At 52.8% G+C, this 25,695-nt stretch overlaps 11 protein-coding genes across 11 annotated transcripts; 7 read left to right on the top strand and 4 right to left on the bottom strand.

Annotated features, from left to right (window-relative positions):
• Positions 1–967: 967 nt before the first annotated feature.
• On the bottom strand, positions 968–2,147 carry N7443_003428 (deoxyhypusine synthase; the record flags this gene model as incomplete). The annotated part of the gene is made up of 2 exons (XM_056883484.1): positions 968–1,858; positions 1,929–2,147. 2 exons carry the CDS (start codon positions 2,145–2,147, stop codon positions 968–970), a joined length of 1,110 nt encoding a protein of 369 aa, XP_056741762.1.
• A 953-nt stretch (positions 2,148–3,100) lies between these two features.
• N7443_003427 (MYB DNA-binding domain protein) lies at positions 3,101–8,986 on the top strand (the record flags this gene model as incomplete). Its single annotated transcript, XM_056883483.1, has 1 exon — positions 3,101–8,986. The coding sequence occupies one exon, from the start codon at positions 3,101–3,103 to the stop codon at positions 8,984–8,986; it is 5,886 nt and encodes a 1,961-aa protein (XP_056741761.1).
• Positions 8,987–9,239: 253 nt separating this feature from the next.
• Positions 9,240–10,100, bottom strand: N7443_003426 (cation diffusion facilitator family transporter; the record flags this gene model as incomplete). Its single annotated transcript, XM_056883482.1, has 2 exons — positions 9,240–9,640; positions 9,707–10,100. 2 exons carry the CDS (start codon positions 10,098–10,100, stop codon positions 9,240–9,242), a joined length of 795 nt encoding a protein of 264 aa, XP_056741760.1.
• A 100-nt stretch (positions 10,101–10,200) lies between these two features.
• Positions 10,201–10,927, bottom strand: N7443_003425 (uncharacterized protein; the record flags this gene model as incomplete). Its single annotated transcript, XM_056883481.1, has 3 exons — positions 10,201–10,531; positions 10,581–10,631; positions 10,680–10,927. The coding sequence occupies 3 exons, from the start codon at positions 10,925–10,927 to the stop codon at positions 10,201–10,203; spliced, it is 630 nt and encodes a 209-aa protein (XP_056741759.1).
• An 818-nt stretch (positions 10,928–11,745) lies between these two features.
• Positions 11,746–12,330, top strand: N7443_003424 (domain HDIG; the record flags this gene model as incomplete). The annotated part of the gene is made up of 1 exon (XM_056883480.1): positions 11,746–12,330. One exon carries the CDS (start codon positions 11,746–11,748, stop codon positions 12,328–12,330), a length of 585 nt encoding a protein of 194 aa, XP_056741758.1.
• A 687-nt stretch (positions 12,331–13,017) lies between these two features.
• Positions 13,018–14,725, top strand: N7443_003423 (cytochrome P450; the record flags this gene model as incomplete). Its single annotated transcript, XM_056883479.1, has 4 exons — positions 13,018–13,236; positions 13,289–13,922; positions 13,975–14,297; positions 14,351–14,725. 4 exons carry the CDS (start codon positions 13,018–13,020, stop codon positions 14,723–14,725), a joined length of 1,551 nt encoding a protein of 516 aa, XP_056741757.1.
• A 414-nt stretch (positions 14,726–15,139) lies between these two features.
• On the top strand, positions 15,140–17,402 carry N7443_003422 (putative C6 transcription factor; the record flags this gene model as incomplete). Its single annotated transcript, XM_056883478.1, has 4 exons — positions 15,140–15,237; positions 15,286–15,408; positions 15,457–16,177; positions 16,230–17,402. 4 exons carry the CDS (start codon positions 15,140–15,142, stop codon positions 17,400–17,402), a joined length of 2,115 nt encoding a protein of 704 aa, XP_056741756.1.
• Positions 17,403–17,506: 104 nt separating this feature from the next.
• Positions 17,507–18,393, bottom strand: N7443_003421 (DUF1445 domain protein; the record flags this gene model as incomplete). The annotated part of the gene is made up of 2 exons (XM_056883477.1): positions 17,507–17,650; positions 17,704–18,393. The coding sequence occupies 2 exons, from the start codon at positions 18,391–18,393 to the stop codon at positions 17,507–17,509; spliced, it is 834 nt and encodes a 277-aa protein (XP_056741755.1).
• A 558-nt stretch (positions 18,394–18,951) lies between these two features.
• On the top strand, positions 18,952–20,600 carry N7443_003420 (uncharacterized protein; the record flags this gene model as incomplete). The annotated part of the gene is made up of 4 exons (XM_056883476.1): positions 18,952–19,174; positions 19,228–19,651; positions 19,713–20,115; positions 20,169–20,600. 4 exons carry the CDS (start codon positions 18,952–18,954, stop codon positions 20,598–20,600), a joined length of 1,482 nt encoding a protein of 493 aa, XP_056741754.1.
• A 519-nt stretch (positions 20,601–21,119) lies between these two features.
• On the top strand, positions 21,120–23,510 carry N7443_003419 (Zn(II)2Cys6 transcription factor; the record flags this gene model as incomplete). The annotated part of the gene is made up of 4 exons (XM_056883475.1): positions 21,120–21,391; positions 21,810–21,916; positions 21,990–22,690; positions 22,740–23,510. 4 exons carry the CDS (start codon positions 21,120–21,122, stop codon positions 23,508–23,510), a joined length of 1,851 nt encoding a protein of 616 aa, XP_056741753.1.
• A 245-nt stretch (positions 23,511–23,755) lies between these two features.
• Positions 23,756–25,087, top strand: N7443_003418 (NADH:flavin oxidoreductase/NADH oxidase; the record flags this gene model as incomplete). The annotated part of the gene is made up of 1 exon (XM_056883474.1): positions 23,756–25,087. The coding sequence occupies one exon, from the start codon at positions 23,756–23,758 to the stop codon at positions 25,085–25,087; it is 1,332 nt and encodes a 443-aa protein (XP_056741752.1).
• Positions 25,088–25,695: the final 608 nt, after the last annotated feature.

Here is a 25,695-nt window from a genome sequence, read left to right as displayed (position 1 = left end):
GAAGTTCGGGTCAAGACGGCGATCCACCGGAGAGATAAGGATGAATATGGCCTTCTATAATAGTCAAAAGAGAGTATATGGTGGGAAGTGAGAGAATTGGAAGATGGCAGAGAAGGAGAGGTGGGAGGTAAGAAAATGAAGAACTTAGAGAGTGTCGAGTGTCAAGTGTCAAGCGTCAAGTGAAAGTGGGAAGGGAGAAGCAGGGTGAGAACGAAAAAGAGAAAGATAAGAAGAGGCCGAAGTCCGGGGGTAGTGGGGCCGCGTTCTTTTCTCTTTCCTTTTCCCTTTTCCCTTTTATCTTTTTTCCTTTTTGGTGGTTTTGGGTTTTAGTCAATCGATCTATCGGTCTGGCCAACTCTTTCGATCTGTCTTCCCTGTCGCTTGTATCCCATCCCTTCGCTCATGTACCTACAGACATGATACATGTACATCTGTACTCCTCGCTACGCTACGACTACCAACTGGCGGTGACTTCCCCTCCTGATCGGCAATAGTGCAGTGGATCCTAGCTCCACTTAGGGAGCCAACCTTAAATGGGAATTACTAAATTCGGATGAATATTTAACATTCTCGAAAATCCTTTCCTTTGCCACCTATTTGCCACCTTAAGGGGCCCATAAACTGTATCCGATTATCCGGTTAGCCGACTATCCCTGCGATTGGCCTCGTCCCCTGTCTAAAGGCAAAAAAAAAAAAAGGGGGACGGATTCAGGCTACCTCTAGGGCCATAGCCACAAAGTCACTCCCCTGTTTGAGATGGGTATATTATGTATCTGGGCGTGTGTGTGCGGGTCATATGCTCTTCGGCATCGGTGCCGTCTCCATGTGTGGATATGGCATCTCCATCTCCCATCCTCCACGAAACCCTGGAGAATCGGGTGGAGTGTCAGTCGTGATTGTGGTGCTTGGTAACCAATCGTCGGGTCTCGTGGAACCCTGCATTGCCGCGTCGGCGATCCAACCATCTTCAGTTCTGAGTCGAGGTCTGCGGCGGGGCTGCCCGCGCAAACGAGGCCGCCACAATCAGTGGGAATACTGCGGTAGCCTCGGCGTACACCTTGACAGCCTGAGCGTCCGTCTTGATCTTGCCCCAACTCACAGCTTCGTCCGGTCGGGCTCCCGCATCACTGCCGTCAAACTCCTGCGCCGTGTTGACATAGACGGCGTGCTCGGCTCCGTTCCGCATGAGACATGCATTGGCGATGTGGTGCTTGACCACACCGCCGCCCAGGATGATCATGCCGGCCCGCGCCGCTCGCACCGCCATCGAGTTAATACGTCGCACATCGTCCACGATATCCACCCGGAGCCGCTGCGGCGATGACTTGTAGGTGTGGAAGTAGAGCATATCTCCCAGGGATCCATCGGTCAGAGCTGGGCAGAACACGGGGATGCTATTCTTAGCCGCCCAGTAGAGGACCGAGTCTTCGTTATTGATCTCCCTACCCAATCGTTCGGTGATGCGACTCGGTGTCCAGTGGAGCTCGTCCTCCTCGTTGCCCGTCCCCCGAGCCTTGAGTTTCGCCGCCTCTTGCTCCTCCAACATCGTATCCAGGAGTGGGACCACCCAATCCTCAAAGGCACAATAGTTGTTATTTGGCACCAGAAGATTGCCAATGCGGTTGAGACCCTTGGCCCGTAGGCCAGCACCGGGGGTTGAGAACGCCCCGAGGTAGGTCGGCGCTAGGCATTTGATAATATCCTCCTCAACACCACCTGCAGTGGTAACAATGGCCGATACGTGGTTGTGCTTAACGAGATAGCGGAGGGTGTCTCGAAGGCCGGAAGAGATCAGATTGGAGGTATATCCGAGGAAAATGGTGGTTTTCTCTCCAGTCTCGGGTTGGCGGAAAGCACGCTATAGAGATACACAATTTAGTACCCCAATCTCTGAAAAAAGTGTCCAATTGACCGAATCACAAGCGTACCATCTCGTTAATAATGCGAGCAGCCTCGGCAACGGCACTTCCCTGGAACCCAGTGTTGGTCAGATTATCGACCAGCTCAGCCACGGTGATGTCTCGACCCTGGAAACGATCAAAATCCACACCGGAAACTTCCTTAGTACCCTCGGGCATGGGCTCGGAGGCAAGCAGGACCGAGTCGGTCGCCGAGGCGGGGGGTGCGGAGACGGATTGGGAACTCATTGTGAACGAGAAGATGAAAAAGGAGAAAAGGGGGGGGGGGGAGGCGGATATTGATTGAGAAAGCGTTGTAGATTATGGGTGTAAGGAAAGCACCGTGTGCAAAGTTGGCTGGCTTTCTTTCACAATATTAGATGATGGAGGGGTTGTGTCCGGGCTGTCGGCGATATATTTTTTAAGTGGGGAAAATGTTATCGTCAGGCACGGGTTGACACCTGAGGCGACCAACGGTCTGATCGAGTCTGGGTGCTTTGAAAAGTGTCGTATATGCTAGAATATATGAACTTGAGACAATGAAAAATGGCATGTCTGTAGGGCTATCAATACTTTGTCGAATATTTTCGAGTCTAAGTTACTATTGATAACCTCGGGACAAACAATGAGAAGGTACCGAGTCTATACTAAGTCGAAATATAAGGACCACTCCCACGAATGGTCGGAAACGATCATTTAGAAAGACTTTGTCAGCTTACCATAATATGACCCATACGTAAAATATATTACTAACATAAGCCAAGTCTAGAGGGGAATATTGTAGGTGAGACCTTCAATGTTCGATATTGAAGCAGATCGTCTTTTCCCGATCGGGCACTTTCGAGACCCCGTTTCCGTGCAGCCGGGGCGCCCCTTCCCTGTGTCAGGTTCGCCGCACGTGATCTTCGAACTCGCGGTTATGGTCATAACTATGGCGTTTCCCAGTCATTCAATATGGCTTATTACTTCTGTACAAGAGGCACCACTGTCCCCCATATCCCACCTGCATATAGTGCATAGGTGCCTCGTTTATCAGCTGCAGTGAAGCTTACCTTTGGTGATCCCCGATTTAGGGGACCCATCTTCACGTGGCCCGTGCATACTCTGTCACGTGCAACCCACCCCCAATTAGTATTGGATTCTTCATTCCCTGAAGCTCTTCAACTCACCCGCTCCAGGTCATCCCAGAGCATGACCTGGTAATGTCGTCTCGATTCCCCCCTTCATCAGGGTTCAACTCCCGTGACCGCTCTCCACCGCGCTTCGGGGACCGTCGCGCACCTGCCGGTCCCCGTGGCCCCGATGACGGGAGTCCATCTTTTGACAGGGAGCCTCCTCGTGGCCCTCGCGCTCTGGTTGACTCTCCTCGAGGGGGTTTCGGTGGTGGCCGCGGACGCGGCTATGGCCGTGGTGACTTTAGAGACCGTGACCGTGACCGAGACATGCGAGACCGCGACCGCGACCGCGACTTTCGAGACAATCGCGATGCACCCCCATTCCGCCGCGACATGGACCGGGACTGGGGTCGCCGCGACCGTAACTTCGACCCTCGAGATGCGCCCCGAATGGGCTTTGGCCGCGGCCGATCACGTTCCCCTACACGCGACTTTCGTGACCTGAGAGATCCCCCCGGACGAGACTTCGACTTGGTTCGCATGCGACGCAATTCCCGTGATAGTTTATTATCGGCTTCATCAGGCGGCCCCGACGGTCCGCCCTCTAGTGGCGGTCACCCACGCGGTGGGTCTTTGCGAGGACGTGGACGTGGGGACTGGGAAGGAGGCCGAGGTCGAGGCCGTCCAACATACATGGATGACCGAGAACCGCCATTCCGACGAAGGAGTCGTTCCCGTGATGTATGGCGAGATCGGGGTCGGGATCGTCTGGCTGATCGTGACCGAGAGCGCGAGATGGATCGCGATCGTTTGCTCGACCGAGAGCGCGACCGGGATATTCGCGAGAGAGATCGAGATCGGGATCGCGACCCAGATCGACGGGACCGATTTGACCGACGGGATGACTGGGATTCTCGGCGCCCCGATCGTGAAGATCGGGAACGACCTTTAGAGCCCTGGAAGCGGGAACGACCCCCGAGCCGAGCCTCTAGTCGTGGTCCGATCAGCTTGATCAATTCTTCGAACCCCAATACCATGCCATTACCAACAGGGCCTCCTACGCAGGACCGATTGCCAGACCAGACCTTCTTAGATCAGGCCCGAAAAGCATCAATCGTCTCCGGCCCAGTCGGGATCGAAACTCGACGTGATAGCGAACGCTCGGAGCCTGCCCCTCTTCGCCCTGAAGCTCCCAAAGATCTGGAACCCATTGCCCAACACTCACCTCCTCCGTCCGCTCCTCAGGTTCCTGCTTTTGGCTCCGTATCCGCCCCCATCCTGCCTGCGCCGGCAGACAAAGGTCCATCCGAAGGGCGGCCGACCAATGATTCTTTCACATTAATTGAAAAAGATCGAACAGATGGACCACGCCGTCCATCATTGCAGCCTCCAACGGGACCGAGGGCTGAGCGAGTCGAACGGTCCCCAGATCCTACTTTCTATTCCTCGGATGGCGGCCACCAGCAAGATGAACCAATCCGTGCCTCCCAATCATCTACTCACCTCTCGGACCGATCTCCACCAACAGCTCCAGCAGCCATGGTCAAGCGTGATTCTATTTCTGGCCCTGGCGAAACACAGAGAATGACGAAGCCGACCTCAATGAACATGTCTCCCACCTTTGCACGACTTCCCCCACCGGGCTTGCGAGCCCCATCCAGGGAAACCTCCATCTCCCCAAGAATGCAGTCATCGACGATCCCCACGGGTCCACGGGCGTACCAAGCAAGGCCGGCCGCTTCACCGAGGGGACCGAATAAAGCTAACAAACCGTGGGCTCAACCAAACCCCAGCCGTGTGCCATCTGTCTCGATTTTGCCCCCCAAGAGGGATGCCGATGAATATGATGGCCCTCTTCCAGTCGACAACAAACCCCTTCAAAGTCACCGACCAAGCTCGCCGCCCCAGGGGCATGAACAGGAGACTCACAAGATGGCCACCGACGACACTGAAAAGCCTGCTTCTCCAAGTTCACCTTCCATGAAGCTTCCCATCCGTACCAGTCCGGCGCCGATGCCGGTTCCTACTGTGGAGGCTCTAAAGAAAGGAGATTCACAACAGGGTGAGAACCAAGACTCTGCTCCAATTCCCGACTTTGGGCAATCAAGTGAAGAAGAGGAAGAAGAGAATGTGGTTTTCAATCAAGAATACCTGGAGGAGCGAAAGCAGATTTTTGAACGAGACATGCAGCTCCTGCGAGCCGAGATGCCGCCACCCCCTCTAGAGGATCCCACCATTGTGTCTCTATTGCTTCGAATTCAATTGCTGGGCATGCTAGCTCACGGAGAGGGACAGCAGCAGCAGCAGCCGCCACCAGTTCCGCTTCCGCTTCCATCAGTCGAGCAGGAAGATGCTTCAAATGCTTCAGGTAATGAGCGTGTGGTAACTTTTGACCCATACCCCAAACCGGAGCAGCACGAGCCTGAGCCTCATGCAGAGGTTGTCATTCCGCCCGCAGAGTTGCATCCTGAAATCACGATTGAGAGTTTACCTTTTCTGAACTCTGGCCCTCCCACTCCTCTATCCGAGTTGGAAGTATGCCAAGAAAATGGTTCAATTCACGAGCGACTCAGAAACACCTTCTGCAGCGAGCTTTCCAAGAAACAGAAGGAAATCGCGAAGAAGAATGCCGTGCTTCGGGAAGAATACATGTCTTATTACAAGCCCTGGCGTTTGGCGATCTGGGAATTGGATCGCTTCAAGGACAAGAAGCCCATGACTCCGGGCCCACCATCGCCACCTGCCCCTCCCGCTCCTGTGTCCCCTGCACCCACCCAAGAAGGACGCGAGAGTCGACGATACAAGGGTAATAGTGAGCTTGACTTCCTCAATGCACTGAGAGCTTCCGAAATTTCTGCACAAGAGGAGCTAGAACGACGCAGAACCAAAATGGCGACTGCTCGCCCTGACCTGAGCCGCGAGGCAATCATTCCAGATATGCTGGAGCGTGAAGAGGAGATTGCGCGCATCTACAAAGATGTAAACAACGTCGTCGAAGCCCGTCATGCCTTGGATGTCTTTGGCTTTATACCTCCACGAAACGATTTCACTGAAAAGGAACACGAGATCTTCACCAATGCCTTTATGGCGCACCCCAAGAAATGGGGTAAGATTGCCGAGTCTTTGCCTGGTCGTACATTCAAGCAGTGTATCATCCACTACTATCTCACCAAGGAAGAGATCAAGTACAAAGCGAAGCTCAACAAGCGGTGGAGCCGTCGCGGCAGAGGGAAACAGAAGTCCACCCGGCCTAAATCCAATGCCCTCATAGCCGATTTGGGTGTAGTCAAGCCAGACTTTGATGGTGAGGAGGAGCCTGCTCCTGTGACCGACACTGGACGTCCAAGACGTGCAGCAGCTCCGACTTTTGGTGAGTATAATGAACCCGAAGGTTCTGTCACCGGACGCCGAGGCCAGATAAGCAAGGATGGCGAACTCATTGAGAAGCCTGCATCTAGGCGCGGTGGTCGAACGGCTGGAGGCACTCGGGGCCAACGCCGTGGGAGGACTACCCAGCCAGATCAGAAATCACAGGGACCAACTCCGCAAAGCACTACCCCCATTACTGTCATGCCACAGATGGATCTTAATGCGGATGTGATGGTAGAGAGTATCATGCCCCAGGACCGAGAGCTCATCGAAAAGGAACTCAACCCGCAAATGTCGCGTGCCAGGACAATCCGGGGGAGAGCTAAGGAGGGTATGTACGTCTTCGATACAACTGAAGCGGAGACTATCATGCCAGCGAAACCGATGGAGACTGGATATGGAGGTATGCAACCGACCAGCTACTGGTCTGTACCGGAACAACGTGATTTCCCTCGGTTGCTCGCACACTTTGGACGTGACTTTGAGGGGATTTCGAACTTCATGAAGACCAAGACAACGGTTATGGTACGTTTATCGTCTTTGAATCCGTTATGGGGCCTTTCTCATGCTAACCGAGAAATGCAGGTAAAAAATTACTACCAGCGCCGGCTTGATTCGGGGCAAAAAGATTTCGAGGAGACTCTCCTGATTGCCGAGGAAAAGAAAGCTCGCGGCGAGCCAACTGGTGCTTTGCCAGTGCCCACCTCTGCACCCAAACGCCGATATGAGGCCACACCTTCAGCCATTGTTCCTCGTCCTCTTGCTCCCCATGGGGATTTGATGACCGAGACCGACGAGGCACGGTTTTCGTCCAAGGGCAAGCCTCTCGCTATGTCACCTCAGCCCATGCCTCTTCATGGTCGACCTATGTCTGACAGCGAAAGGGGCCCGAGCCGCTACCCGGCTCTTGCGCAAGCATCTAACGCTGGTCCAGTGCCGGGCGTGGCTTCTACTCTTAGCGAGGATGCCTCTCGGGCGATGCGCGCTCAGCCCGGTGCAGCCCATCGGGTACAAGGACCGCGTCTTGGGTACTTCACTGAAGACCGCCGGGATTCTATGATGGGGCACTCAAATTCTCGAGCTCAAGACATGCAAATCCTGTCGCGACATAACCCGGGGGCACCTATGCCACCAGACTTGGCCCGTATGGATCCTCTATCCGCTCAGGGCTACATGTCTACCCAACAACCGCCATCCCTCCTTCCTCCGTCGCATTCACGCCACCCGAGTCTGACTCAAGCGCCGGGATCACCGACACAACTTGCTCGGCCCGAGCTCGATATTTCTTCTGTTCACCGTGACCCCTTCGGTCAGAGACAATACTATCAGCTTCCCGGCCAGCCAGTTGGCCTCGCTCAATCACCACGGCCTGTTCTATCCCCCGTCAAAGACTCTCCTCGCCCGAGCGTCACTCCGATTCCGGAGCCAACCTCTCGCCAGGTTCCAGCGAAGCGCTCCAACATCATGAGCATTCTCAATGACGAGCCGGAGGATCCCCAACCACGGAAGCGGTTCGCTAGTGAACAGACAACTTCTGTCCCTGTTTCTAGCTCCTCTGTATCGAGATCCACGTACCAACATGCTGGCCCTGCTCGCCCTGACGAGGCGCTCATTTCAAGTGCTGGGCCAAAGCCATTAAGCTATTCTCAACAGAATCAATATGTAACACCTTCGCGCGGTTATCCGGAATACTCGAACTACGGGCCTCCCGGAGGAGCATCAGGGGCATCAGCGAACAATGATTGGATGGCACGGTTTGATCCTCGGGCACAACAAGCTGGCCCGCCCTCACAATCACAACCCCCGCCGCCGCCGCTAAGTGGTCGTGCATCGACATCAGTAGCTCCTCAGAGCTCCTTCTCGCCCTACACATCCGCTCCATCGCAGCCGTCAGCTTCATTGGGCAACCGCTCCGCTCCCTCACCCGCTCCAACACCGCCGCCGTCTTCCCAACGTTCCTCTTACCCCAATGTCTTCTCGCAGCCCGCTCCTGCACCATCTGGATCTCGTGATATGCCCTCCCAGTCATCTGTCTATCGCCCAAGTTCTCCTCCATCGCGGGCTAGCAGTGTTGCTTTTGGCTCCCGACAGGAACAATCGACGCCTGTCCAGTCTTCGGCCAACCTATTTGGCCTCACACCCCGCCAGTCAGCCTCGCAGTCCTCTTATGCGCCGGCCGCGCCATCCACTCCCGCTTCATCACAAGCGCACAACCAGAGCTATCAGCAACACGTGCAGACCATGGTCAATGGCTCACACCAATCGCACCGCTCGACCCCTGTCGGCCTGGCTGGCGGGCCTCCTCAGTATGGACATAGCACTCCTCCACCCCAGGCACAGGGCGGCCGATCAATGCCGTCACTTGCGACTCTCGGTCGCTCATACACTCCACCTGCAGTGATGCACCCTCCTGGGAGCGGGATGGGCTATGCGCCACCTCCGCCGGCGACATCAGGCCCGATTCCGCCCCTTCAACGGACATCCGGTCCAGGCTCGCTGGGCGAGCCTCCGTCCGCGCCGACGCATCATCGTGTCTACAGTCAAGGGTCGTCACAAGGTGGAATGCCAGGGTCGTTGCATCCACCTTCGCAACCGCCTCGCTAAGCACAGATCTTGCCTGGTTTGATGAACATCTCTTGATTATGAGTCTTTCTCATCTTCTGGTAGTGTGAAATAGCTGGATGTTATTTATGTCGTCCATCGTCCATCTTTTTGGCACATATGCCTGATCGGACCATGCTTTGTTTTTTAATGTACAATTAGATAAATGATTGATGTATGTCATGTGTTTGATAATTTTTTTCTAGTAGCTGGTTTTACAGAAAACCTAGCCTGAACGTCATAGCTCAAGCTCCGACTAACGGTCCAACTGATTCATGTGACTCGGAAGATTCCACTCATCGTAATCCAGGTGCACAAAGGCACGGTCCACGGTGGGCACGCTCTCGAGAATGTACTGCAAGCTTTCACCGACATCGTGAGCGTCTCGTAGACTAGTGTGCTCGTGGACGACTAGATCAACTTCGACGTTGAGCTTGTCCCCTGCGTAGTATGCTTTGAGGTCTTGGATTTTCCGAATGACATGAGAGAAACGCATTGTCATGTAGAGCAATATGCTATGGTCTGTGGGTGACGCAGCTGCTCCCGTCAATCGATGAATGTACTCGCCTGCTGTCCAGCCCCAGTTCCACATGATGTACACCGAGAGGAGCAAACCACCGAGTGGATCAAGAAACCAGGAATTAGTGAACGATCCAACTGTTATCAATGATAGTCAGCATTCGGGCATTTCTTATGGGAGCAGGAACGAGGGTAATTTCATACCGAGTGGAAAGATGATACTGAAGGTGTTGAATACAACATCTGTCATTGCGTCTTGGGCCAGCACCTGGACACCGGGACTAGGAATAAGGCGACACCAAACCCAGCAAAACAACTTGACCAAGACGGTTCCTGCCATCAAACATATGGAGGGAATCGAGAGCTCTACCACCGTACGGTCATCTCCAGCGAGTTTGTTAAAAGAGGTCAACCCCACCTGGAAGAACGAAGTGACCATGATGACCGAGAAGACCAAGACACTCACTGGCTCCAAACGTCGGCGACTGACGGGATACTGGTTGCGGTCTTGGCGGCGGATCATAACAGCGGTGACCCAGACAATGACCGTACTGAGGAAATCCAGGACGCCATCAACTAGGCCTGCTAGCATTGACATAGAGCTGATTAGCACTATGATGGCTATCTTGGATCCCAGCAGTGCAACATTAGCAGCGAAGTTGATACGGATGGCCAAGTTGATTAAATGCTCTTCCTTCTCAGGGGGACATCCCGCCATGCGATTCGAAATCGGGCATGGGATGAGTGGCTTCCAGCTCGCTGGAAGATTGAAGCAAGGGCGCTGTTTCATCGGGGATCCGATAGAGATTATGCGGGGTGCGCTTGATCCGGGTGGCCTTGGAATCAGGCTGTTCGGTCGACTCCGGCGGGCTGTCCGGAGGAGATTGGTGGATATGGTTCCCGGATGCATCGAAATGGCGGCATTCATTATAGTCCTCGATGAGATTGTGGGGAAGCGACGAGTCCAGGAGGCGATCAATGTAGAGATATTGGGAGATTAACGAGTTGTTGCGCTCATAGTACTGTCGTCTATGGTAAAGGATTAGAGATGGGCATCGGGGATACGCGTCCTACATACACAGATCTTCGAAGTTTTTTCAACGACTCCGGTGGTCGATAGTAACGTTGCCTGTACTGGAATCAGCGGGGAACGCTAGAGAGCAATCATGCCACACACCATTCGTAGCGGGGGTTGCTGTGTCCAATCAACAGGGATCCGCGTCGGAAAAAAGTTGGCGGCGAGCTTATCTCATCGTTCAAGTCGCGCAATGCCGTAGAAGACGTGCGGCTGGGCAAGAACGTCAAGATGCGCTGTTGACCTCTGGTCGATAATATCTCACGCTCAGGATCTAAGCTCGGACGGCGTGGTTGGAGCCGGGGCGATGCCGGAGGCGAGGATAAGGGAAGAAAGGGCTGGGAAGACATGGCAGGATGCTGGGTACTGGTCGCCAAGATACGGCGAAGACGCCGATGAGGTTGTTTTGCACGTTGTACGTTGCGCGTTGCATCGGCGGGACGTGGTGACAATCGATGCCCTGTTCCTCAGGCCAACAGGCGGCCACTGCACCGCATGAATTGCGATTGCCCATTATTCAGTGTTTAAGAAATAATATGTCAGATAGGACTAATCAATGTTCGAGGTTCCGGGATCTGGGCAAGTTTCATTGTCAACTGCAGCCGATTCAACTTGGGCTTCGTATAAAAGGAATGATGGCAACATCCGTCCTTAATTCTTGTTAAACATAGTCTTGGGGGCTATCTGGTCATCGTGTCTTGGAGTGACGTATCTTCAGTATTGCAATAGAGCGTCTCGGTATTCCTGGATAGCCAGACACACACCGCGCAGTCTCATTCATCCTCTCCTGTAATCCCATGCACTAAAGATGTTGGATCCCATTCTGCAACCCCGACCTTCTTCGTCAAGAGCGAGGTATCCAGGAGCATCGAGTTCTAAACGTCTCCGAAAATACGTAGATACAACGCCCGGAGGCATTGCGCGTTCGCTAAAGGCAGTATTCGGGATATCCAGAGTTGGCGTACCCATTTCCATACGGTAACGATCAGTAAACAGTTTCATAGCCGAAAGAAGAATCCCGGGCGTATTGAAGAGGGTCTGATTTGATGGATTGGAAAGGTTCAAAAGACGTCTAAAAGAAAGGTGTTGAGAAGGACCAAGAGAACAGAGTCTTTAAGCCTCAGTAGCTGAACCACTGAAACTTCGCTCCTTTTCCAGCGGTCACAACATGATTACAGCAGCAGCAGCAGCAACTGCACAACCCGAAATCGCTTTTATTTCAGGGCCCATCGACACTGGACTTGATAAATCCTACTTCCACATCCACTACGTCCCTCGTATTCAGCAGGCCCTCGAGCGCGGCGACCACTTCGTGATCGGACCCATCCCGACCGGAGTGGATGCGGACGCCCTCGCGTACCTCCTTGCGTACCCCGTGTCGCCCACGCGAATCGCCATCTTTGTGACCGCAGCCGAGCAGGAGATGTGGGGGGCGCACTTTCGCGCATCCGGGGTCCATGTGCACGTCGTTGATGGGCAGATGAGCAGCGAGCGTGACGCTGCGCTGACCCATTCCAGCACGTATGACATCTTGCGGGTGCGGACCAGGAAAGAAGCAAAAGCGTTTTACGGCAAATTCTTTCGTGATGGCCACGTCACCAACACAGAGCGCAATTGGAAGCGTCGACGCGGCATGGCGGAGGACGAGATCGTTGGGCTGGACACGATCAATCAATTGGATTCTCCTACGGACTCTCGGAAGCCCCAGAGTGCCTGGCGAAGTTGGGCAGCGGCATGGGGCCGTCGATGCTAGCTGCCTAGCTACCTAGGCGCCAGGTTCGAAAGACTTGAGGCACGAGGAAAATAGCTGAGATGTGTCCGGTACGAGCACTTATTCCACGCTTCCCGCCTGGGAAGCCGGGAGGTCTCTCTGTCCGAGCTACGTCAGGTATCGGATGGGGGGCCACAAGTACTTGATCAACATGTCCAGAGGGTAGATAGCACCGAAATGTAAGAGATATAGAGCATTACAAGCATTCCGAGGGCTTTGTACCAGATCCACAAAGGTGTACCGTTGAGCCGGAGCGGTGATTTCACCCGCTTCATTCCGCCCCAGCTTGGGGAATAGAGACGGGAATGGCTTGCCGAAGTAACTAGGATGGCACGGACCTTCGACCTTCGACCTTCGACCTTCGACCCTTTGACCTTTGACCCTCGACTTTCGTTACCGGTGAAGCAACCGAGGAATGGACACAAAACCTGGGGTCGCGGAGGGTTCATTCCGCAGGTCCGCGGTGGGGCCCCGCAAGTAAATGCACCAAGTGGGACTGTGACGGGCCCCGGAATTGCCTTCATCTCCCATGTAACTGGTTCCATGAGAGAGGCACGAGGCAAATGTACGCCGCCAATAGCCTGCATGATGCTTTCTTCGGAAATGCGCCGTTCGGATCCCGATATTTAAGATCGTCCTTGGATGTCGGTTTCGTCGTCAACCATCACTATGTCGTTCCAAACGCTGGCCGTCGCCGTGATCACGGTCGTCTACTTCGTCATTCGCTACTTCAACCGCACGGATGTGCCTAAGATCAAGGGGTTACCGGAAATCCCTGGGGTGCCCCTCTTCGGAAACTTGCTGCAGTTGGGCAACCAACACGCTACAGTAACAGCCAAATGGGCAAAGAAGTTCGGCCCCGTCTTCCAGGTGCGCATGGGAAACAAGGTAACGAGATCCCCCAATAGGAGATAAGCGAGCGAAGATTAATTCTGGATAGCGCATCATCTTTGCCAATAGCTTTGATTCGGTGCGCCAAATGTGGATTAAGGACCAGTCAGCTCTGATTTCGCGACCGACTTTCCATACGTTCCATAGCGTTGTGTCCAGCTCCCAGGGATTCACCATCGGTACTTCTCCGTGGGATGAATCCTGCAAGCGGCGCCGCAAGGCCGCTGCCACAGCCTTGAACCGACCGGCGACACAGTCTTATATGCCCATCATCGACCTCGAAGCCAACACTAGCATCAAGGAGCTGTATCGGGATAGCAAGAACGGCACTCTTGACGTGAACCCGACCGCATACTTCCAACGATTTGCGCTCAACACCAGTCTGACTCTCAACTATGGCTTTCGCATTGAGGGCAACGTGAATGATCAACTTCTGAAGGAAATTTGTGACGTTGAGCGTGGCGTGTCCAACTTCCGCAGCACGTCCAATAACTGGCAGGATTACATTCCTCTGTTGCGCATTCTGCCCAAGATGAACAACGAAGCCCAGGAGTTCCGGGCTCGTCGTGACAAGTATCTGACCTTCCTTCTGGACATGTTGAAAGACCGTATCGCCAAGGGCACAGACAAGCCCTGTATCACGGGTAATATTCTCAAGGACCCTGAGGCTAAGCTGAATGATGGTAAATACCGCCATAAAACCTATACGAAACAACATGCTAACTGGTGTCACAGCCGAGGTGAAATCGATCTGTCTGACCATGGTGTCTGCCGGTCTGGATACCGTTCCGGGAAATCTGATCATGGGTATCGCGTATCTGGCGTCGGAAGATGGTCAGCGGATCCAGAAGAAGGCATACGAGGAGATCATGAAGGTTTATCCGGATGGTGATGCCTGGGAGAAATGCTTGGTTGAAGAGAAGGTGCCCTATGTGACTGCCCTTGTCAAGGAAGTTCTCCGATTCTGGACCGTCATTCCTATCTGTCTGCCTCGCGAGAGCACCAAGGATATCCAATGGAAGGGAGCTACCATCCCCGCCGGCACCACCTTTTTCATGGTGAGCTCCGTCTTCGCGTTCCGATCTTCGAGACCGTGCTAACCCCACTGTAGAATGCTTATGCCGCCGACTATGACGAGGATCACTTTAAAAATGCGACTCAATTCATCCCCGAACGCTACCTAGAGCTTGGGGACGCATCTGGCACTCCTCACTATGGATACGGTGCAGGATCCCGCATGTGTGCAGGCTCCCATCTGGCGAACCGAGAGCTTTTCACGGCGTTCCTGCGCTTGATCACTGCATTCAAGATGTACCCGGCCAAGGAAGCCGAAGACCGACCAATCCTGGATTCAATCGAGTGCAACTCTATCCCAACGGCCTTGACCACAGAGCCTAAGCCGTTCAAGGTGGGCTTCGTTGCGCGCGATCCCAAGAAATTAGAGCAGTGGATTGCGGAAAGTGACGAACGCACTAAGGATTTGTGAATTTGCCGACACATTGTGCCGATATTTTATACATTTCCTTGATGACAGAGCGGATTGAGGAGATTGACGGATTTGTACATACTACTGGAATGGAAAAGCCCATGGAGAAGAGTGTAAACACTGGCCGAATTCTTTAGCACCACATGTGATAAAGACCTGAAAGATAATCATGGCGCGTATGAGTCGTCACTAAGTAGTTAGTGAGTAGCCAGTAAGCGGTTAGTGAGTGGTCAGTGAGTTGGTAATTCCCTGAATTTGAGCATCGGTGACCAAATACGTAGCTCTTATTCAGTGCCAGGTGCTAAACCTAAACCCCGGCGCCACCGCGCGCCAATTCCGGGGCTCTGTTAACCCCCCCGCACTTTTCCTCTTTTCTCTCTCGATCTCTGCCATCTTTTTCGAGCAAACTACAAAATGGACTTGCAGTTGGAATGGGAGAACGCAGCCTCGGCGGAGGATATACCGGATGACCGATCGCGTAAGAAACGACGAAAGTACATTGCTCGAGCTTGGTACGTTTTCTCGATGTTGCGCTGAACTAGAATCTCATTTCTTGACAGCAACGAATGCAAGCGCCGCAAAATCAAGTGCAATGGTCAAACACCGTGTCATCGTTGCGGGAGGCAGCACATCGACTGCGTTTACGTGGAAAACCCCCGCCGCGACAGCGTCGGCGAACAAGAGTGAGGAAACCCGTTGAATCGCCCAGTTACGCGCACTGACGGAAACAGGAATTTTGAGCGACTCTTTGACCAAATGAAGTTGATGCAGGATCAAATCCTCTCACTGTCGGCGGCTGTGCGGTCAATGGCGAATAGCGACAGCTCGCCAGTAGGCCGGTCAAGTGTCGTCGGTCCAGCAGGCGGGTCGTACGGGATGTTGCCAACGCAGCGGTCGCTACGACGAGTGTCCACGAGGGCGACGCCCTTTCAGGGCCCAACCACGTCGGCATTTAGCTTTGATCTGGCCAAATCCAGCCTGCAGCAACGAGGGATCGTTGAGCGCAATGAAGCCGGTGACGAGGATCTGACCCAGGAGCCATCGCCACTCGCTTCACCGTCTGCTCCACATCACGACTCGGAAGTCCGCCAAGCGGTTGATCCGCTTTGGGCCCTTCCCAAAACCGAGGCTTTGCGCCTTTGTCAGGTATACGAGGAGGAGATGGGGATCATGTATCCGGTGCTGGAGCTTCCAGAGCTTTTGGATCAGGTCGAGTTTCTTTATGGCATGATGGATCATTCAGTCAGCCCGGAGGCCCAAATTCGACAGCGGAATGCACTGGATCGGGAAGATGTATACATTCTTCGATTAGTTTTTGCATGTGCCTTGACGGCGGAAGCCAGCGGTCGCAGTGAGCAAGCCATCGCATTGTTCGACAGTGTTCGCGAAGTTCAGGACAACTGTGTTTGGGGACCACCCGAGATCAAGAGCATCATTTTTCTCACACTGGTAGTATGTGAGCAATGAAGAATCCGGATACGAACTATGCTAATAGGTCTGATAGTCGATCTTTTATTTTCAAATGGACGAAGAGACACTTGCCTGGCGAACCATCGGGATCGTGGAGCGCATGTGTTTGGAGAAAGGTCTTCATCGACGCGAAACACTAAGTCAACCAGCTATCGTGGCCGGAGACAAGGAGCGAATTCTACGACTCTTCTGGTCAATTTACGTACTTGACATGCGCTGGAGTTTTGGAACGGGGATGCCATTCGCCCTGGAGGACTCGGACATCGACCCCTGGTTGCCCGAGCCAGAGCAGAAAACCCCATATCTGCGGGTCATGATTCGCTACAGCCGAATAGCAGCTAAGGTCTGGAAATTCATCTCAGCTTTCAACAACACAAATGAAATTAAAAAGGATGAAATGAACTATTTGGATTGGCAGGTGCTGCGCTGGGTACGTGACATTCCCGATGAATTACGCCTGGATCACAATAGCACACCCGAGTATGGTGACAGCGCAGAAGGTCCACGAAGCCTCCGGCGCCTTCGTGGGCTTCTGTATCTACGCGCAAACCAGCTTCGTATGCTCATTTATCGCCCCGTTCTGCATACCGCCGGGCACATTGCCCGGTATCCGGCCGAGTCGGAGACGGTCGTCAGCCTCGCCAAGGACACGATCCGCTTCATCACCCGACTCAACGAGACCTCGGACATCTATCAACTCCAGCAGGTGGCCTTCAACTGGTTCCTGGTATCTGCACTGGCAGTCCTGTTCCTTGCTGTGTCTCAGGCCCCGTCCCAGTTCAGTGGATCGTGCAAGGAGGAATTCTACTGGGCATTGGAGCTAGTCAAGGGATTCTCAACCAAGTCATATATCTCTCGACGCCTCTGGAAATCGATCCGAAGTCTTCGCAAGCTTGGCCCCGAATTGGGACTAGGAGTTCAGAAACTCCGGCCAGCCGTGGAGCCCTCAGAGCCGGGGCCCTCCCGCCCACAGGGATCGCTTCTTCCCGCGACAGGTTCCAGCCAAACTCCATTAGACGGAGCACAGATGACACAAGAGCTAATGGGATGGTTCGAAGCAGTTGGGAACTTGGAAGATCAGATCATGGGAATCGGGAAAGATATGGGTCCGGTGCCGGATGAAATCCCCTGGCAACAACTGCCTAACGGAGGCTTTACGTTTGACTACGGAGGAGAATTATCAAGTGTGATGAAGGACTGCTTCTAACCATGCCATGAAAAAGGATATAGCTAGGTAGGTATTGAGAAATAGATTTCAAGAAGACCATCCCTTGAACCTTGCATGTGGTGTGGCATACCTAGAACTGTAAGTTACATGTTACTTGATCGCAACTCCTGCAGATCCTGAGATGTCCAATCTGTCACCAGCATATGGCCAGGCTCATGAGCGAATATCAGTCCATTGATATGATGACCTGCGGATTCAACCGCCATCTGAGGTGTGACGCCGCATGCCTAGACGAATATCAGTGCGGGCACCTCGAGGGGAACTAGTAGGGTCGACTGACCCAAAACACGGGAACTTCCCCCTCCCGAAAGACTTGCGGCTCTCCAAAATCCGGTTGACCAACATCGAAGATTCCTAGCTGTTTAGCCCCGTCCCATCCCCAAGCCACCGGCTCACCATGAGTGGAGAGATACGGCCGGGTCACCTCTCGCACCTGTTCTATCTGATCTGGCTTATACGGCCGCATAGAGACAATGCAATGCGCCCCAGTGAAAATTCCTGCGGGTAAAAGCGGAATATTTGATCGATACATCGCGACTATCGATCCAGTCTCCTGATGACGTGGTTGGAGGCCTGCGGCCGTCAAAGCATCCTCGAAGGAAAAAGAGCACCCGATGAGAAAACCCACATGGTCTGAGGTCCATACATCGAGGAGGTCACTGCGACCCTCAATGAATTTTCCGTATTTGTAAATACGGTACTGGGGGAAATCCGTCCTTAGGTCGAAATCCGCAGACCGAATACATCCTGCGGGCTTGATCGTGTATGGGTCACCAGGAGTGACCGACATGCCTAGCAAAGGGCATGATACTGGGTTGCGCAGACAAAGATCTTGAAAATCGGGGGCATATCTGGCAGGTAAAACCAGCAAATTGGCTTGGAGATAGCCCGGGGCGATGCCAGACGTATTGGTCAGGCGGTTCTGGCGACAAAGTATGCGCGCCTGAGATGCTAGGTCGATACTCCCCATGATGCACATACGAACCTATGGAAGAACACGGGCTGATACTGATGCATCCGCCTCTACAGATTTAACATCGAAGGAACCCCTCGGTTATACAAGTTGCACGACTTCCGTAGTGATTGTGCCTCCCGTCGGGATCCACTTGCCGATGGTCTGGGGAAGGTTGGGAGTCTCTCCACATCCATAGAGGCTATCAATACCAATCAACAAATCCGGTTGAAAGGGTAATCACTGTGGCCTGCCTTATCTAGGCATGATCCACATGATAAGCGCAGAGGCTTGACACACAAGTGGCAATTCTGCCGATGATCTACCACCTTATCAACGCTTTCGGCCCGATGCCCCCCCCTCACCGGAGTCAGTCCGACCTAGTTATCCAGGGGGTCTGGATGGCTGGAGATATGCATGAACCCGCTCTCCATTATCTCGCATGGCGATATATCCGCTTGCTATCCTTTTAGCCATGCGACAGTATTGCCAAACTTTCCTTGGATCTCTATAGTCGATCGAAGACAACTGTTTCAAAAAGTTCTCTCGCATTCGGACAATTGAGAATCTGACCCGATGACCGCTGATATTCATGAGAACGGGACTCCTTTAGAGCAGAGGCTGTCTGTTCAAAAATCAGTTGACCACGAAATGCCAGATGACTCCTCTGCTGGCGAGACTCTGGATGTCGTCCTTGATCCTGAGATGGAGAGAAAGTTGCTGGTCAAATTGGATTTTGCATTCGTACCTATCATCATGCTCACCTACTTGTCATGTTTCCTGGATAGATCCAATATCGGTATGAAGACTAGCGACCTACCTTACGAGCATGAAAACTAATTGTCCCCACAGGGAATGTCAAGGTAGCCGGTATGCCAGAAGATATCAACGCCTCGGACACCCAGTTTTCAACCGCAGTATCTATCTTCTATGTGACATACGTCTTGTTTGAATCGCCATGGGCTGTGCTCATGAAGAAACTAACGCCGCGAAACATCTTAACTGGGCTCTGTATTGTCTGGTCCTTGACCACAATCTTCACTGGCTTCATCGAATCCGTCGGCTCGCTGTATGCCACTCGACTCATTCTGGGTGCCTGTGAAGCGGGGCTTTTCCCTTGCCTGAACCTGTATCTGACCATGGTTTATCGGCGCGAGGAACAGGCGAAGCGTGTGTCCTACCTGATGAGCTGTGCTGCTATCTCGGGAGCCGTTGGTGGTCTTTTGGCATATGGACTGTTGCAGATGGATGGTATTGGAGGTAAAGCAGGCTGGAGGTATGTACACTGGGTATTCAATGCACCAGTATGACACAAAATAGCGGCTGACATACCCTAGATGGGTTTACATCATCGAGGGATTGTTCAGTGCAATCTGCGCCATTTTGATTTGGTTTGGACTCCCGAACAACCCGGCAGAGGCCTACTTTCTTACAGAGGAGGAAAGGTGGATGATGCGCGTCCGGAACGAGCAACGGCGGAAGTATATGGGCAGTGAGAAATTTAGCTGGGAAGAAATGCGCATTGCCTTTGGGGACCCCAAGCTCTTCTTCTCCGGGGTAATCCAGTTCTGCCAGGACATTCTTCTATATGGGTTCAGTACATTCTTGCCCACTATTCTACAAGGCATGGGGTACAATTCCTTGATGAGCAATGTCTTGACTGTTCCAGTCTATATCTGGGCCGCTATCGTTTTCATCTCGGTTGCCTTTTGTTCGGATAGATATTCGAAGTTTGCATCGGTGCGAGAGACTCTCAAGATATTCTAGGGAACATGAGACTGACGCATCTTTAGTTCATTTTCGCCGCCAACATATTTGGGGTAATTGGGTACATCCTGCTGTTGGTGGTCGAGAACACTGCTGTCAAGTACTTTGCGACATTCTTGATTGGCATCACTACCTACACCGGCGTCGGCCTCAATGTTGCTTGGCTAAATGTTAATATTGCACCGCAATATAGAAGGGCCCTAGAAATTGGCCTGCAACAGACAATGGGTAATTGTGCTGGTATCGTGGCTGGTCAGATTTATCGTCAGTCCCCGTACGTGTTGGGGAACGCCTTTTCTCTAGGAGCGCTGGTGGTAGCACAGGTAGCTGTCGCTGGGTACGGACTGTACTTGCGGCGTGAGAACAAGCTGAAAGACCAGATTCTCAACGGAGAAAAAGACGATACCCGACGTATTCGGTCGGGTGATGGTGCCGTGGACTTTAAGTATCACTACTGAGCTAGAGGTTTGAGTGTCCATTTCCACAATGAAGTTCTAGCCTTTGGCATGTCTTACAATAATTATTATATCATTATTAATGCTGCAACAATTAGAATCATCTCATTTTCCTTTCGCATCTTTCCGAACAAGACGAGTCTCGACGCTGTGTCAGGAAAGGTCGAACTATCGCATCTGATTGGTCAACCGCGGCGGGCATCAAATGAATGACGCAGACGACCCTTGAACCAGGTATATAGAGACACTATAGTCTAGAATAGGGGAAACATACTTCAAACTCCTTCAAAAAAAGTTAAACAAGGAGCCCTATGTTCTGAACGAAGTTTTCCAAGTTTGCATAATCCCTTTCGAGGCTTCACCAACAACCTTTACAACTTTCGATTAGTTCAGCTTGGAACCGCTATAACCCCGACGTTATGGGTCTTTGTATGTCATTCCCTCGCCAAAATCGCTATCCAACCATGGGTATGGGTGGCATGGGAGGGATGAGTGGCTTTGGTGCACCTCATCGTCGCTATCATGGTGGTGGGATGGGAATGGGTGGGATGGGAATGGGTGGGATGGGAATGGGCGGGATGGGAATGGGCGGGATGGGAATGGGCGGTGGATATGGATATGGCGGAGGGATGGGTGGTCCTCTTGGTGGTGGGTATGGACGATATGGAGGGAGATATGGAGGAGGCCACGGTGGAGGCTTTGGCGGAGGATTCGGTGGTCGACCTGGCTTCGGTCCCGGTGGTGGATGTGGCCCCGGAGGTGGCCGCCGTGGTCGGCGTTGGTGAAATCTACGGGTAAATGGGGTTGGCCAATCGTTTGAGAAAAATGGGATAATATGATTCTCACGAGAGATACAATGTGTGGCCGATGCTAGAATGCAATTATTTTAAATCCTTGCCATCAATCAAGAAACCTTCGAACTTCACCTAAACCATCTCGCCAATTGCAAATATCCCAATAAATTATCGTCGATTACTGATGTTGGATTTTATCATTTGCATGCTGCAAGGCTTGGCTACATATCGGTTTGTATCGTGTTTCAGCTTGCACATGTGTGTTTTGCGTATCCCATAGTTGTGCTCGGCCGATTTCGGTCCACGTGATTCCACCTGTGCTTGCCCAGCTGCACACGTGCATCCTTGCGCTTCTTTTATCCATCGCATAACATCTCAGCCTTGGGTCGATGAGACTATCCCCGTGTACAGAAAATAGCACAGGGGATGTCACGCCGATCCGAAACTTGATTCCGCCCCGCCCCGACTACCGGAGACCTCGACGGCGGCCAGCCCATCTGCGCACCACAACAGGCTGTCTGACCTGTAAGCAGCCCTAGACATCGTGGTATCAGACCACCCGCTCATATAACCTGCAAGATCTGATGGAAAATACTAGGTCGCAAACGGAAGAAAAAGTGCGATGAGACTCGTTTACAATGTCTGAACTGCGCCAAACGAGATCTCGACTGCGTCTGGCAATCAGACATCCAACACGAATCGTCGAGCTTACAGCAATGTTCGTTCAGTGAAACATCTCCGGCGACAGTCTCTACTGTGGCTCAGGTCCTCAGCCATTGTCCGAGTTCACGGCTTGACAGAGCTTGGAAACATTCCGTGCAGTTACCAGTCGCGGTAAGCGCCTCTGGCAAGCCAGCACAACCAGCTGCCTCAATCTCGGATAACATGCATCCTGAACTCTCTGTATTCTCTCATGTCAACTTGCATAGAATCTTGCAACTGCCTCCGCCAAGTTTGTTCAGTTATTCGCCGGCCATTACCACGAAAAGTGGCCCACTTTTCGACTTTCTCAAAACAACCTTTCTTCCGCAGCTGATACACCCGGGGACAAGTATCCACGTCAGTGATGCTTTGAGCAAGCAGACCTTTGCCTTGGCTCTCAACAAAGCATTCTGCATGCACGCATTGCTCGCTTGTTGTGGCGTCGAGATACCCTCTAATCAAGCCAGCTTTCGTCAACTGGGCCGCTACCACTATACTCATGTAGTAGCTGGTCTCCGCAAGAACTTGAACGATGGGTGCTTGCAGGGTCAATGGGTTGTCGCTATGTTTACTGTCATGATGTTATGCATTTACGAGGTGAGCTCGAAGCCACTAGGCCCACCACAATTTGCTCACATCCATACAGCGATCCAAGCCTGGTGAATCTTCAGGAGTAGAGATCCATCTGGCGGGAGCGGCCCAATTAATTCAACTTGCCTCTCGAGGTCAGGAACTTGACTTCCAAGAACCGGGAATCGAACAGGCCATGCAACGTCTCGTTCGGGAGTCCTTCATCTTTCACGTCACAACTAGCCTTCCGTTCCAGGAAGAAGATAGAGACCATAGAGATATTGAAGGGGCTTTAGCTCTCGCGGAAGAGGCCGTATCCCAGCACTGTGGCCCTCAGTGCGTTACTCACCTCGAGTCGCCAGTGCTCGGATTCCAACCCCGACTTTTCCGGAGCGTCTACATCATCTACCGTCTTTATCGAATGTCGGATCGAGACCGAGTCAGTCTAGAAACATGCCAGAGACTAGATGACGATCTTTACCAGTGGGAAGATTACACTAAACCGGCCATGGCTTCACCAGCCAATATTGCTTGCGTTGGACCGAAACTGTATATCCTCGGTTGTCGCATTCTGCTCCGACGCATGTCCCCCTCGATCCTGATGCCTGCATTGTCCATTCCGCAGTTAGCCCAGGAAGGTATGGAAATCATACATCGCCTAAAGCCTGCCCAGGACTATTACGCGGATTATTACTGTTGGCCATTTCTAGTTATCGGGATGAATGTAGGGGATCCACGCGACCAAGATTCGCTTATGAGACAGGTCCGCTCGTTTGAAACCGCTACAAACAATGGGACCATGAGACGACTTGTGGAAATCTTGAAACGATGCTGGAATACCGATTGACTCAAGGGCGCAGGCTGCTATCTAGTATCTACCTAGATGAATGAATTGCGATCGGAACTCGGCACCCGCACCTCTCTATTTCGGCTAATCACGCCAGTGGAGCGAGAGCGACGTCGGCGCGGGGGAATAGGATTTGTCAGCCAAGGAATCAAGTAGATTGTTATTCAAATCTTTCAAAGATAACAAGTTCCAGGCTGGAATTTTTTGCTTGGTTCAATTTCCACAATCAGCACCTTATTAGCACCATGGGGTCAACTGCTTTCCGTTCGCCGCAAGTGGTGAAAGCCGAGGGCGTGCCCTACTTCACCCCTCAAAACAATGGCGGCGCCGCACTGAATCCCCAGAACCCCGAAACGCCAACGTTGTTTCGTCCGCTGGAAATCCGCGGTAAGATGCTCAAAAATCGCATTATGGTGGCGCCCATGTGTATGTACTCCGCGGAGTCAGACCCTAGCTCTCCTGCGGTAGGCGCCTTGACGGATTTCCACATAGCTCATCTCGGTCATCTCGCATCGAAGGGTGCCGGTCTGGTCATAATCGAGGCGACGGCGGTTCAACCAAATGGACGAATCTCCCCAAACGACGCCGGACTCTGGCAGGAAGGAACGGAATCGGAGCAATTCAAAGGTCTGCGCCGTGTGGTCAATTTTGCTCACAGCCAGGGTGCCAAAGTTGGGATTCAGCTTGCCCACGCTGGCCGAAAAGCTAGTACCGTGGCACCCTGGCTGTCTTCCGAGGGAAAGAGAAGTAGCATAAAAGCGGATGAAAGTGTTGGTGGCTGGCCATCCGATGTTGTCGGTCCGATGGGCGGCGAGGGGCAGATGTGGGCTCCTGGCGACGTCAAATACTGGCCTCCTCGGGAGCTTAGCACGCAGGAAGTAGAGGAAGTTGTGCGTGCTTTTGCGCAAAGTGCCAAGCTTGCGGTGGAAGCGGGGGTCGATGTGATTGAGATACATGGGGCGCATGGCTATCTGCTGAACCAGTTCCTAAGTCCGGTCACAAATCGCCGCACTGATAAATATGGCGGCAGCTTTGAGAACCGGATCCGTCTGGTGTGTGAGGTTTGCACTGCCATCCGTGCCGCTGTGCCATCCGGAACCCCTCTGTTTCTTCGGATCAGCGCCACAGAGTGGCTAGAAGACCAACCTATTTCAGCGGAAACGCGGAGCTGGGATATGGCCTCATCAATCGAACTCGCCAAATTACTTCCCGAGCTTGGTGTGGACTTGCTGGACGTCAGTTCTGGGGGCAACCACAAAGATCAAAAGTTCCAGCCACACACAAACTACCAAATTGACCTGGCGGGTCGAATTCGCAAGGAGATACGTGCGATCGGCCAGAAGACCCTGGTGGGCGCCGTCGGCCTTATTACGGAGGCCGATGCGGCCCGCCGTATCGTGCAGGGTGCGGATGAGGCGCATGCCGCAGAGACAATGCTCACAGGACAAGAGCCCAAGGCCGACGCTGTGCTGATGGCCCGGCAATTCCTTCGGGAGCCTGAGTGGGTATTTACAGCGGCAAAGAAGCTCGGGGTTGAGATCTCGGTTTCCTGGCAATTTGCTCGTGGCCTACTGTGAACAAGGCCTAGGTGATATTTTGTACGTATCAATTCATTTGATACCCATGTAGAGGAAGCATTAGAACCTGCAAATCAACTTTTCTTTCGATGATCTGTCGATTCCTGTAATTTATTATCTGTGACTATGTCACGTTCATGCTAGTAGAGGCCCAGTTACCCCAACAGGATCTTGCTTGGGTCAACAGTCGCACAAGTATCAAATTTCACAGCTCTTTAGTGTTCATGTATTCATCCGAGGGGAGAGTGGGGGCGGAGAGTGTTGTATATTGCAGTTTCGACCTGCCACAAGCTTTCCTAGGTGAACTTTGAGCAGCTGGCTATCGGGATCCAGGCGAAAGGGGTGGTGGTCTATTGAGTAGATGATATTCGCCAGACTTGCCGTGCCAAGGTAAGGCCAAGACCGGTTGTCTGTCGATGTTGCAGTGCATCAAGAGCTAGCAGTCTCCCAGAGCCTGCAAATTTACCGAGAGAATTCGTCTATATAGAAGTCTGCCATTTCAGCTTAGAATTTCCAAGACTCAAGATTCCGGCCAATTCATGAGATTTACGCTCGGAGGAAGGCTATATCGTGCATTCCTAGCTGTGGCGGAAACAAACACATTTGTG

Source organism: Penicillium atrosanguineum, assembly GCF_028827265.1.
Source record: "Penicillium atrosanguineum strain IBT 20685 chromosome Unknown utg000003l_segment0_segment0, whole genome shotgun sequence".
Classification (NCBI taxonomy): domain Eukaryota; kingdom Fungi; phylum Ascomycota; class Eurotiomycetes; order Eurotiales; family Aspergillaceae; genus Penicillium; species Penicillium atrosanguineum.
Note: the sequence above shows the minus strand (reverse complement) of the source record. Positions and strands in the feature narration are given on the sequence as shown.